This window comes from Falco cherrug, chromosome 5, assembly GCF_023634085.1.
Source record: "Falco cherrug isolate bFalChe1 chromosome 5, bFalChe1.pri, whole genome shotgun sequence".
NCBI classification, from domain to species: domain Eukaryota; kingdom Metazoa; phylum Chordata; class Aves; order Falconiformes; family Falconidae; genus Falco; species Falco cherrug.
Genome location: NC_073701.1, coordinates 25,674,424 through 25,687,725, shown reverse-complemented (window position 1 = coordinate 25,687,725; position 13,302 = coordinate 25,674,424). Strand labels below are relative to the sequence as shown.

Sequence of the window (13,302 nt, the reverse complement as noted above, 5' to 3'; positions counted from 1 at the left end):
ACAAGCCAGGATGCTGTTGGCCTCCTTGGCCACCTGGGCACACTGCTGGCTCATATTCAGGTGGCTGTTGACCAACAGCCCCAGGTCCTTTCCCACCAGGCAGCTTTCCAGCCTCTCTGCCCAAAGCCTGTAGCACTGTGTGTGGGGCTGGTGTGACCCAAGTGCAGGACCTGGCTTGGCCCATTGGTCCAGCCTGTCCAGATCCCTCTGCAGAGCTTGCCTGCCCCCCAGCAGATCAACACTGCCACCCAACTTGGTGTGATCTGCAAACTTACTGAGGGTTCACTTGATCTCTGTGTCCAGATCGTCAATAAAGATAACAAACAGGACTGGCCCCAGTACTGAGCCCTGGGGAACACCACTTGTGGCTCTCTGCCAACTGAATTTAACTCTGTCCACTACCACTCTTGGGGTCCAGCCACCCAGCCAGGTTTTTACCCAGCATGAAGTACACCCATCCAAACCATGACCATCCAGTTTCTCCAGGAGAATGCTGTGGGACACAGCGTCAAAGCCTTTACTAAGCTCTAGGTAGACAACATCCACAGCCTTGCCCTCATTCACTAGACAGGTTGCCTTATCATAGAAGGCGATCAGGTTTTTCAAGCAGGATCTGCCTTTCCTAAACTCATGCTGACTGGGCCTGTCATTCATAATATTACAAGCAAAACTTGGCTTGCAGTTGGAGGTAGTTACCAAAGTCCAATAGTGATGGTGGGATAGAATCTGGAAGTGCTGTTTCCCTTGTTGGAGGCATACACAGTCTGCACAAACCCTGGCTTTTCCATCCCCTTCCATTCTTTCCTTCAGTCCTGGTTTTGTGTTCTGCCTCTGGTTTTTCTCTCTCTGGTTTGGGGAAATGGAGAAATCCCTTGTTTCTGTCCTCAGTAGCCACATAAGCTTCCTTCAAAGAATCTCTCCATCAAAGAAGACTTTATGCCTTACAGAATAGGTGTCTAACCTTGTACAGGCTTGAAAGTAAATAAAAAGTAAGTAACAGAGTTTCTTCCTTCATTATACAAATATCAAAAGAACAATTTCCAGATTTTTCTGGAGGAACCTGGGAACATCCTTCTCTTCAGTGGACATATGTGTTTTTTCTCTCTGCTAATGGCTAACAAGCATTGCTAGATGGTAACAATTAATTTGGTTATTTTTAAAAACAGCTTTCCTCATAGTAAATTAATTACAAAACTTGCGCTAGTGACCATGTTAAATACTATCAGCATCAAAAAAAGTCAGCGTGGATTTTGAGAGTCGAATATCCCTTATCCTAAAAGATACTTGCAGCTATGCTGTGAAGACCTGTTATTTTACATGGCTGTGTAGATCAGAACAGACTTTGAAATTGTCTCACACATACTAAGACATGCTACCTTTTGTACTTGGAGGTTTTTTTAACCTTTAAAGTTTTCAGACACCAAAGCTTCACTAGTAGGTATTGTAAGTGAGTTTGTATAAGTGCTCCTCAACATGACAGCCAGTGGATGTGTATAATTATAGACCGTTGCACAGGGAGAGATTCATAAATAGCTGATCTGTAGCTGGGAATGGTTTTGAGGTGTAACCTTGAGACTGACTTGTATGCATGAAAATCATGTTGAAGGTTGAGTGACTAGCTATTAGTAAGACAAGATGAAAAATATTTTTGCCCTGCTGGCTGACCTTCTGCAGATCGAGGTGGGTTTTCCACAGAGAGTTGCTAGCAAGAAGGAGAACAAGTTATGCAATTTGTTGTTTTAATTTGCATATTTATTCAAGTGCATCTTCCCAGTGACCTCTTAATAGCTGAGCAGCGTCAGATGACAGTGCTTTTGCTGTTGCTGATGTCTGCCAGGGTATCAGGCTGGCTTGTTCAGGAGACAGGGTGGACCAGGCTGGATTCCTACGCAGGCAGAAGCAGTCAGTGGGGTTAAAGGAAAAAAACCTTCTTACCTGGCTCATAACTGGAGCGTTCATACATATATCTTTAATTTCATGGAGTGGGGCAGAGGGGCTAGGAGGGATGAGCAACAACCCAAGTGTTGCCAAGGATCTGGGTCTGGCCTTGGTGAGAGTGAAAATCTTTTCATTGCTCAAGCCAAAGCTTGTGAGACTTGCCTAGCACAGAGGAGAACTGGGTTTGGGTACAGCCACAGAGGAGACATCCCTGCTGCCACTCGTGCTGCTTACTGGTGATGTAACTGTGCACTGAAGCTGGGGGAGCAAGTCCTTTTGCAAACAGCAAAAAGAAGCTTTCACAAGTAGTGGGGGCCCAGGATGGGAGTCGGAACTGACTCCACACCTCATGCAAGTTCAAAGCCACTTAAGAACTTGTGCTTTGGTGTTCCTGTCTTTACCGTTAAATGAGATGTGCTGCTTCTTCATGATAAATTTAGATTCCCAAGGAGTTTGGGTTTAAGTACTTCCATGTTCTTAGAAATTTGGGGGGCATTGTTATTAATGCAAAAGCTGTTCTAGTGTGGAGTAGAAGCAATCGTCTGGTTTCACATTCACCAGCAGCAACCACCCAGCAGTAGCAGTCTTTACCTGTTTTGTGATGGATTGTCTGCAGTTTGAGATTCACTGTAGGAATGGCCATCTCTTTAATACCAACTTGTGTTTTGTGGTTTTTTTTAGTTTTTTGTTTTAAAAAACTTGTGTTCTCAAATTTTGATTTCCTCATTTATATTAATAACTTGGATGTGGTATTGCATCGCGCCAGCTGCATATTTGAGAAACAATTTGCTCTTATCCAAACTCTGAAATGTTCTTGCAGCTCAGCTGGATCAAATTAAATTAAATTTTAATTTAAAAAATAATGCATGATAATGCATGAAGAAAAACATTGCAAAGCAGTGAACTAGTGGATTAAACACAAATTTGGGAAAATAATGCAATATAAATACGCTAGCTGTACAGAATATTTTTGAGAACTGGATTTCTGTTAGGCTTCTGTTTGGATTTTATTTAAAAGCAGTGGTTTTAAACACTTAGGGAGTGTAAACTTCTGCTGATAATGTGGTCAAGAAGAGTCTTTTGAAAAGTACACTCAACCTTAGGAGTATTAGCAAGTGGAGCAGAAGCAGACAGGCAGGAGCAAACAAGAAACCACAGTGTTTCCTCGATGTTCACTTCTTTCTCCTCCTTTTCCTTGGAAAAATACATGCTTTTTATGGTATTATCTGCACTATAGAGAGAACTTTTGGTATCCTTTTAATAAAATAATTTAATAATAATGAAATAGACCTAGATAAGATATGAATATTTATGCTCAGCAGTTTCTTCCTAAGGGTAATGAGTTTTGATAAATTAAATAATGTTTAAGGTTTTTAAATACTGTCTTATTTTCAAAAGAACATCTTACTGTATAAACATGGATTCTGTCTTGTTTTGTCACTGATGTCCTTACCAACCAGATTTCAAAAGCAAAACACAGAAAGATAATTTTGTCTCTCTCTCTCTTTCTCCTTGTCCAGATTATCAGCGTCTGATGACGGTGGCAGAGGGGATTACAACGCTGCTGTTCCCTTTTCAGTGGCAGCATGTGTATGTCCCCATCCTTCCTGCCTCTCTCCTGCATTTTCTGGATGCTCCTGTTCCCTACCTGATGGGGCTGCAGTCCAAGGAGGGAACTGACCGCTCCAAGCTGGAGCTGCCTCAGGAGGTCAGTCTCCACCTTTGGGGTTGTTACTCTGGAACATGTTACTAATATTTTCGTGAATGTCTGCTGGAAAGTGCCATGCCTGGTGTTAGGAGGCTTTTGTGGCACTGTGAAGACCGCTTGCCAGGAGGGGTGAGAGGGCAGAGGAGGTTTCCGCAGCCCTTCTTGGCCCATTTCTGACTTTAATGAGTACCGCTAATTATGTAGATTTCTAAATGCTTCTTCTGCTTCTTGCTGTGATGCTGAAAGTTTCTCTGCTTTCCCTGCATCACACGCTTCACCAGGTTTTGTTAACCCTTTGTGAGTGTCACAGTCCTATTGACAGAACTAAAGAACATTTCATTTGGGGATGGTCCCTGTGAATCCGGATCTCAGATGCAGTTGTTAGATGGTGTCACCTGTCCCCATCCTCCTGCTGCAGCTGAGAAGCGTGCCCCATCCCTCCAGCCTCATCTCACCCTCGGGTGAGCCTGTGTGTTCCTTGCTGGGTTGAGGTCTTATTACTAGACCAGCATCCTGGCCTCAAACGAACCAGATTTGCATTAATACTGTGCCTGCAAACCACTTAGAGGCATACACGCATGTGTACTTTCAAAATATTGACTCACTCCAACGATAGTCTTTTGAAGATCTTCTGTCCTGTGCAATGGGAAGGGAAAACTTTTCCTGGTCTATCAATTCTTTCCACAGAGAAAAAAGGGAAAGCAAGGTTGTCCTAATCTAGGTGTTAAAATCACTGGTGTTAGAGAATGAAATGGAAGCTTTTCCCCTCAAAATTTGACCAAGATGATTAGAACTGCTTCGCATTTTAACCTGGCCACTGACCACTCTCTGTATTGCAAAGTCTTTGGGCTATGGCTAGCCTGTCTGCACTTGAGATGGTGGCTGGACCTGTCTCTTGAGCATGCCATGCTTTTTAACTTGGCTTTCTTCTTAAAATCCATGGGAACCCTAAGAATAACTGTTTGTGTGGCTGTAACATCTCGTGACAGTGGCAGCACCGTGCTCAGCTCCATCTGGAGACCTCTCCTGGAGGCAGAGTCCCTAAGGCTTGCAAATAGGTGCTCTGACAGAAGGCAGGTGGGAGCAGCAGCAGAGGAGAGTATGCAGGAGCAGGAGTTGGTATGTGGAAGGGGAAGGGTAAACACAGGGCAAGGATAATACAGTTTTTAATAGAGATCTATTTGAAGTGTTAGGTGGAGGTGACTGATTCTTAGCCTCGGTGGCATGTAACAGTGCAAATCAGGTCTTACCTCATGAATGCAATGGCCCAATCACATGAAATTAATTGTATGAAATTTGCATTGGTGTGGAAACAAAGCTGGTACCTAGCTACGCTTTTCAGTTAAACCATGCTAATATTGTGTAATTACTGTGATTTTTAAAATTATTAGTCACATGCTTTTAGTTAGCAGATTAAGCTGTCACTTTCCTTAAATTAAGATTTTAATGCAATAGGCTTGCAGCATCACTGCAATAACAAATTCAGTATCACCAGTGAGGGAAAAGGAATAGTGGGGTGGAAATTGGCCCCCCTCCCATTATGATGTTTAACAAACAAGTGAAAAATATCAGCATTTATGAACAGCACAGGTCCAGTAACTGTGGGTGAGGGAAAGAAAGAAGGGGTATTGAACCAGGAAGATCTTGAATCTCAAATTCCTATAGACAATTAAAACCAGAATATCCTTCAATGTGCAAGCAGTGATGAAGCACTGTTTGCTTTAGCGTTCCTTTATTGTTCAGGCCAGGGGCTAGCTTTTCAAGCTCTTCTCTAAATATAAACCATTTGTTTGTTAGAGATAAAAATTCTAACAACTGGCCATCATGCTGTCTTAAGGTTACTAATCTCTCTGCATTAACTTTAATCATCAGATGTTTTTGAAGAGAGAAGTGAGACCAATTCCCCAAGGGTTTTTTGAATCGCAATCTCATTTTTCAAATTTTGTAAATGATATGCAGAGCTGAAATTAAAAAGCCTTTGAAATGAAATATTGATAGATAAGAAGACAGTCCTTGAGCTAAAGAACCGTACCAACACATAGCACAACTCTTTAGTAGCTGTATGGTTAAGTAAAGCAAATTGTTTTTTATGAAGAAATGCTTTTCTTTGTACAGTCCAAATTTATTGTGGAAAAGTGAGCTGAAGGGACATTTCTGCTTAACTAAATGAGTCCTAATACCCTTTAAAGTATCTATGTGAAAGGTGATTCATGTCAAACGTCCCTGAAACATCCGATAACAGTGTTTGCTGTGGAATATATTGTTCTGCTGAAAAATAACCTCCTCAGAAAAGGAGGAAAAGTCCTTTCTGTTAGCATATTCTGAAGATTAGTTGGTTTGGTGACAAAAATGTCGTGTTTGGTGAGAAGTAGAAAACAGTAAAAGTGCCTTGGAGAAGGCAGAGGAGTTGTGCTGATGGCCAAGTCAGGCTAACAAAGACCTGCTGCTGCTGCTGGCGCTGCTGTTGCCCTGTGGATTTCTGCATCTCCTGTTCTGCAGCTTTATGCCAGGGTAAAACCTGTCAGGGCTCAGCACCTTGGGAATCTGACCTGGTTTAAGATTTTATTCAGCACAGTGCACTCAGAGAGTGAATTTCAGATGTAAGCCGTGGTTCAGAAAAGATCGATTACTGTTTTTCATGCTGCTATTATTCCTGAGGGTGCATTTGCAGTGTAATTAATTTTTATGTAGGATTCTTCCACCCTCCCATTGACTATTTCTTAGTAAAAGTATCTGCTCTGCTAGATTCATGTCTTCACTTAGCTTTAATCTCATGGGCTGAGATCCATCTCCATTCATAACAAAGCTGTCTAAGAGCACGCTGTTTAAATCTCAGGCAGAGGAATTGCCAAGATTAAAAGCCTCCACAGAAACGAGGGGTAAGGGGGAGTAGGGTTAACCTCCAGTGGACAAGCTATGCTCAGGCATGATCCCAAAGGATTTGCATGGGACCCTCTTTTGTGGTTTTGCTTGTAACAGTGTCATCTTTCTCACTGAACATCTCGTTCCTTGATAGTATGGCTACAGAGGCTTCTTGCAGTTGGATCCTGGTAAAATAAACATGCCCTTGAAATGCAGTAATTCACACAAACAGTACTTATGTGGGCTGAGAAGTGGTGCTGCACATCCTGCTTGCTGGTGTGTCCTTGGCTGGTCTGGGAGGGGATATCAATTCTTTGTAGTGGGAAGCTGAGGATTTGCAAGTCCTGGGGAAACAGGAGAGGGCAGGAGGCTTGATTTATTCATTAAATCATTGCACTCAGCTTTACTGAAGTCTGAAATGTCATAGGCTAGTCAACACAGCTAAAGTCTCCTGTAAAGTCTTACCCTTCTGTCTGGAAACACCCTAGGAAAATAGGACTACTTAGCAGAGGAGCCAATTCAGTGCTGAGCGTCCATGTTGAATTTTTTCTTTGTATTTCAGGCAAATTTGTGCTTTGTAGACATTGATAACCATTTCATCGAACTACCAGAGGAGTTCCCCCAGTTCCCCAACAAGCTGGAGTTTATCCAGGAAATCTCTGAGGTTCTCCTGCAGTTTGGGATCCCACCAGAGGGTAACCTGCACTGCAGCAACAGTGCCACCAAACTCAAGAACCTGGTCCTTAGTGACTTGGTGAACGACAAGAAGAATGGGAACATCCCCAGCAATGCCTTCAACATGTACGAGCTGCTGAAAGGCAACGAGACGATCGCCCGCTTGCAGGCCCTCGCCAAAAGAACGGGCGTGACAATGGAAAAAATGACCATCACGGCTCCCCTCGTGGAGAAGGATAAGGATGGGAAGTTGCCATGTGAGGAGGTGGAACTGAGGGACTACAAACTGAACGTGCAGCTCCGTGAGGTTTTCGCCAACCGCTTCACACAGATGTTTGCAGACTACGAGGCTTTCGTCATTCAGGCTGCCCCCGATATGGAGTCATGGCTGACAAACAGGGAACAAATGCAAAACTTTGACAAAGTAAAGATAGCTGCCTATTCATTTTTCCATCTGAAAGTGCTTTTGGGAGGGAGGGAGAATGGCTATATTACATATATGTAGCCTAGGTACTCTTTAATCCACCGTTCTTCATCTGCCTCACTGAGAGATTTGTCCGTTTTGATTAGGCAGGGTCAGATCGCCTGCCAAAGTAAATTGATGCAGATCCACCAAGGTGGTCAGAGCCAACCTGGCTTGTACGAACCAAGCTGGCTGGCTTCTGCCTAGCTGGTGAGGGTTCTCCCGTGGGTTTGGGGGAAGGATAGCAATGGAAAGTGACTTTTTTTTACTTTCTTTTCTTTTTTGTTTGCTGAGAGGAGAGGTGCACACATAAGTCAAAACATAAATCTGGTTTTTCTTGTTTCCTAATATCACAGTAGAACTTTTTGTTAATGGCTAGTATTATTCTGCAGAAGGCTATCACATCGTTATGGCAGAGGAGTCCCATGAAAAGGAAGCTGAGATTATAAATGGGGAAATAGAGACTGTAGGCTAGAAAAGGAATGAGAAATGTTGGGATGCTTGCACAGTTATTATTTCCAAGTGACTCTGCAAAGTAGATAGCGTTCTTAGCCATCAGCTTTTTCAGATACAAGTCCTTCTCTAACAAGAATGGTAGAAGGATGAAGAGTCAGAAACAGAGTAAATATTGATCTGAGTCAGATAAAAAAAATGCTGCCATGCCTTTTATTGGTCATGTTTGTATTCAGGGACCGAGCTGTGCAGCATTCAACAGGAAGGGGTCATTTAGGCAATCTCTGCTAGTACTTTTACAATGAAATGGGCTGTTAAGGTTAGGGTTTCCAAAGCTCAGTTAGAGACTTAGGCACACACACTCAGTTTAAATTGGAAATTCATTACTAATTGCCCTGAGTAATTTCACAAAAGAGCATTAGCTGAAGAGCACTGTACACCCCTTTATGTATGACACCTTAATAAGCAATCTGGTTCCCAGCAGGGATGCGCAGACCAGAAGTCCCAAGTGGGTACACGTGGTGGTGGTCTGCTGTGGGTTGCACGGGGCTTGTTCCTGCAGGCGGTAGCTGCTAGGCTACTTTGAAAAAGCTGGCAGCACAGTAACTTCATATTCCCTTTACCGTAGCTGTCACAAACCCTTCCCGACTGCTTATTTCTCACACTTGTGGACCAAATACGCGACCCCCAAACCAGGCCCCTTCATAGACAGATTCACATCTCTCTGAGAGCTGTTTTTGTGGTGGGGAAGCCTTGTCCAAGCCTTCCTGTTGGCTGCTGGGTCGGTTCTCTGCCAGAGGATGGCTCATTGTGTCAATGTCGGGTGGGAACGTGGCACTAATGAGCTGTTCTGTATTTCAGGCTTCCTTCCTTTCGGACCAACCTGAGCCTTACCTCCCATTCCTTTCACACTTCATCGAAACACAGATGTTCGCAACCTTCATAGACAATAAGATAATCTCCCAGTGGGAAGAGAAGGACCCTTTTCTGCGAGTTTTTGACTCCCGAATTGAGAAAATAAGGCTGTATAATGTAAGGGCCCCTGCACTGCGGACATCCAACTATCAGAAATGCAGCACTTTGAAAGAAGCAGGTACGTTCAGACAGGCTAGTAAAATATTCAAAAGAACAATGTCAGCCGCAAAGAAATATAGGCCCTCAGTCATCTGAGCACTGCAGCTGGTGAGGAAGCCCCAGAGCTACCTGAGGAGGACTCAGCAGTGTCCTTATTTTCCCTAGGCAAAAACTTCAGTATGCTTTTAAACACCAAAACCAGCAGGTGCCTTTACCTTCCCTTCGAGCTCTCCTAGGCTAGTGCCTTTAATAAACACAAACCAAACCACAGAGCTGGGCTCGCTCACCATTTCTCATTTCAGGCAGCTACTCTTCCATTGCCAGGAGAGCTTTCCTGCACTGTGGTGGTGGGACCACCGCCAGCCACACTGAGGAGCTGAGCCCTGGTGTCTGCTCCACTGGCCTTGCCTCCCTCTTCCCGTAAAAAGACCTTTTTTTGCCTTATGTCATTTGGTTAGAGCAGCGGGGGATGCCGAGGACATAATCCTGTGTGGCATATTTAGTAGCTCCAGCAATAGTTGCTCAGAGTTAATGAACGCCGTGTACTGAAGATTTGGATTTTTTTGCATTACAGTCACAGGAGGCATTTTCAAATTATACTTGAGTTCCTTACTGTGCAAGTATTTGTTTCTTTTCCAAGCAATACAGGGAAATTATATTCTTAAATTTGTTGGGACACATATTAATGAACTGGGGCAAACACATTTCTCATGGCTTTTTTTTGTTTAATTCCTTCAGAGTGTTTTACTTGATACAAATATGGCAGAAATAAAAATCCTGTGTCTGCTTAACTTTTTCTATCTAAAACCAATTCTAATTTGCAGGTCGGCTGTCTATTCAGCGTCTAGTTTTGGTAGATATTGTGGCACCGGAACCTCATTTTCTATCTTGTGAAAAGCAGCAAACTGATAGTAATATCAACTTTACTTCATATTTCCCGTTCACACTATATGTGACCCTAGCACTGATCCAGCACCTGTTTGTTTAACCGTCTATTTTCAGAACCCTTCAAACCCTCTGACCCCACACTGCCCGGTCCTTTTCTCCAAAATAAAAGCCTGTGAAGTTATTTGCTTCTTTAGAGGGGAAAGCTGCTTAGTTTCTGGTGGTAGTATATGTAAATCTTATAACAGTTTCATTCCCATCACAGTTTTCTAAAACAGGAAATGAGTTCTGTGTTGTTCTTGACAAATGAAAAATGGATTTAGTTTCTGCATTTTGCATATTTATTCACTTGTGATATGCTGAAAAGAATGGGCCTGCCCAGTAATGGATTGAATTTTTTATTCAAAAATTGAATATTTAAGTTGCTAATAAATGCTGATTTCCCCCATACACCTCCTTTCCCCTTCCCCTCACAGTGCATCTGACTCAATGTTGAGAGGGTGACAGATTTTATTTTCATCCTGCTCGAGATCGGAGATGAAATCCTCAGGTCCTTGTAGCAAATGACTGAACCACATTATCTCAGCGGAGCCGAGATTCCCGGGGAGCCCTCTCTGGTCTTGCCATACCGTCCCCTGTTTCCAAGCATCTGTTCATCTTCCTGGTGCTGCTTAGGCCTTGCCACAGTTAGCTATGGTTTTTGAAAGCCTGTCATCCCATAATGGCATATCTAATTTCAGGTGGAGGACCATTATAATAGGTGCCAGCTATTTGCAAAACTCGGGTATCACCCCTATGGGTCTGCCCAGGGAGATGTGCCTGGGGCAAAGTGAGGTGCCCGACCCCACAGAGTTGCAGCTGGCCTCAGAGGTCTCCAGTCTGCTGAAGGAGGGTTAAAACCAAACACTGAATTGCAGGGAAAGATTGCACTGCTCTTGTTAACTCATAACGCATCTCGTAGGCTTCTGTAAACACCTGCTTGCTTAACAGCTAACGTGCTTGTGCCAGTGCTAGCTGTGTTGGATGAAGAAACTAAAAGCAAAATAACAAAACAATAGCACAGATGTTTCCTCACTTCTGTAAGTGACAGTTTTCTGAATCTAAAGTCACTAGTCACTATTGAACTTTTTAGAGTGTTTTCAGGGATAGGAGCATGACCGCTTCTGTTGTCACAGCATATGTCTTCAGATGTATCGCTAACGCAGGTGATCACCTGTGACTGTAACTTGCAGCCCAATCCATCGAGCAGCGGCTCATGAAGATTGATCACACAGCTATCCACCCACACTTACTTGATATGAAGATTGGCCAGGGGAAATATGAACAAGGATTTTTCCCGAAGTTGCAATCGGATGTCTTGGCAACGGGACCCACCAATAACAAGTAAGCCCAGGTTTTATTTTCTAGATTTGAAAGCAGGTTTCTCGTGTAAAGATTCACATCATTGGACAGAAGTCCTAAGTTTGGATTGCTGCTAACCAATCTAATAAACCCTAGCAACTCTTTCCATTCCTGGTTTGTATGGGCTGCAATTTTTTAATTTATAGCCATGTTTTTCATTATGTTAGAAAGCATTAGGACTGGTTTTGGGAAGATTCCTCAGTAATGTTTTCCATTGAGTGGTGAGTATTGTGTCTTTTCGTATGTATTTATAGTTGTATCATTGCCATAATAAATCTAAAATTAATTTCTTCCCTGTTTTGCACTGAATAGGATAATCTGGAAACCTGAGCCAAAATTCAGATTCTGAAACAAATTTTGGTATTGAAATCTCCACATCATTGTGCGTAACGAAGTTATGCCTACTCTGTTCCTCTCTTTTCTTAGCTTTTATTATATAACACAATCATTTTTATAGCTCTCTTTCAGTTTTCACATTGGAATAACCTGGAAGAATAGCTTGGTGAGGGTGGAAAGTATGTGGTTCTGTACCTGGGTTTCTCTTCTGAGTCTGATAAGGTTCTGTAGTGCACTTCAATATGAAGGTAGTAATACCTATAGCTGTAGGATTGAGCATGTCATTACATAGTTAATTTACCTAATGTGAAATGAGAACCTGGAGTACTAATACACTATGCTTTTATACAGTTATAATATAAACTAAATGCTGTAAGTTACTTTTTAATTTCTTCCCCCCAAAAAACAGGATTGGGGGTGGGGGGGTTCTCCCCTTCAAAAATGGAAGATTTGTGCATCAGTGATTGCTACTTCATGGAATTATTATCTCAAGTCCTCACTGCTAGCTGCTGTGGTAGGTCAAAATGTGGGAACACAGATAAATCTGAGAGTTCCAAGAGCTCCAATTGTCCAAATGCTAAAGCTAGCTCTCATTTTAGACATGTGCACGCACACACACTGCTCTCAGCTCCTGTATGAGGTGCCCACTCAATTCTATTTATACACATTTTGTGCATCCCAGTGCTAACTAATCCCTTTTTAATAACCTACTAGCAATAAGACTTGCAAATGACAAAATAAGACATCCTTAAGCATTGAATGTTTAAAGAATTGCAGTTCTTTAAAAGAAATTTTAAAAACCCAACCAAAAGGAAGAACGTGTATTTCAAAGTTCCGTGGTTTGCAGTGTTCTTGCAAACAGAAGACAAAAGTTTACAGTTAATGCTTCCCTGAAGGATGGAGGATTTCTTCATCTTCTGGGATGCTGTGTTTAGCAGTCTGCCTCTTATCCTTCTGACAGGTTTCAGTTTTAGCATCAGCAGCAGTGTGATCATGCCCAGCCTGCTCAAAGTTGCTGATATCCTCTGGCTCTATTGCAGAATCTTGGTGAATCTATGAATAAGCATCAAATTAAAAATCGTTTTCTTTATGCCATTTGAGATGCTTCTGTTAGAGTGGTACCTATTCTAAAATGTGGCTTTTAACTCCTTGAGTGATAATTTTGATTTCAATAGCTGGATTTGGTCTTCAAATTGCAGCATGTTTCAGAATTTATAAGTACCAGAATCCCATTACTTACCACAAAGCGGTGTCAAAGTGACAAATGCTTGGAATACCTCCAGCTGTATATTGCCAAAAAGGTCTGTAATTGGAAAATCTCAAGACCATCTGTTTATATCTTTCTGCTTTCTGGCTTTTTATGTGAGCAGCTGAGAGGACTTCCTTTCTGTCTCATTTAGACGTCTAATTCTGCTGAATTTACACCCACGTATAAAACAGATAGCCTTTTCATGCTCTCTGCAAATACAGCATAATTCTTTTGATCACAAAAATCAGTGGAAGTATA

At 42.5% G+C, this 13,302-nt stretch overlaps 1 protein-coding gene across 4 annotated transcripts in view; it reads left to right on the top strand.

The window, feature by feature from the left end:
* Positions 1 to 13,302, top strand: part of DENND5B (DENN domain containing 5B) — a 118,983-nt gene that overhangs the window by 70,680 nt on the left and 35,001 nt on the right. For all 4 annotated transcript variants that reach the window (XM_055711740.1, XM_055711738.1, XM_055711742.1 and 1 more), the window contains 4 exons: positions 3,459 to 3,646; positions 7,071 to 7,607; positions 8,961 to 9,192; positions 11,291 to 11,441. In XM_055711740.1, coding sequence (XP_055567715.1) covers positions 3,459 to 3,646; positions 7,071 to 7,607; positions 8,961 to 9,192; positions 11,291 to 11,441 — 1,108 coding nt within the window. The remainder of the gene's footprint in view (positions 1 to 3,458; positions 3,647 to 7,070; positions 7,608 to 8,960; positions 9,193 to 11,290; positions 11,442 to 13,302) is intronic.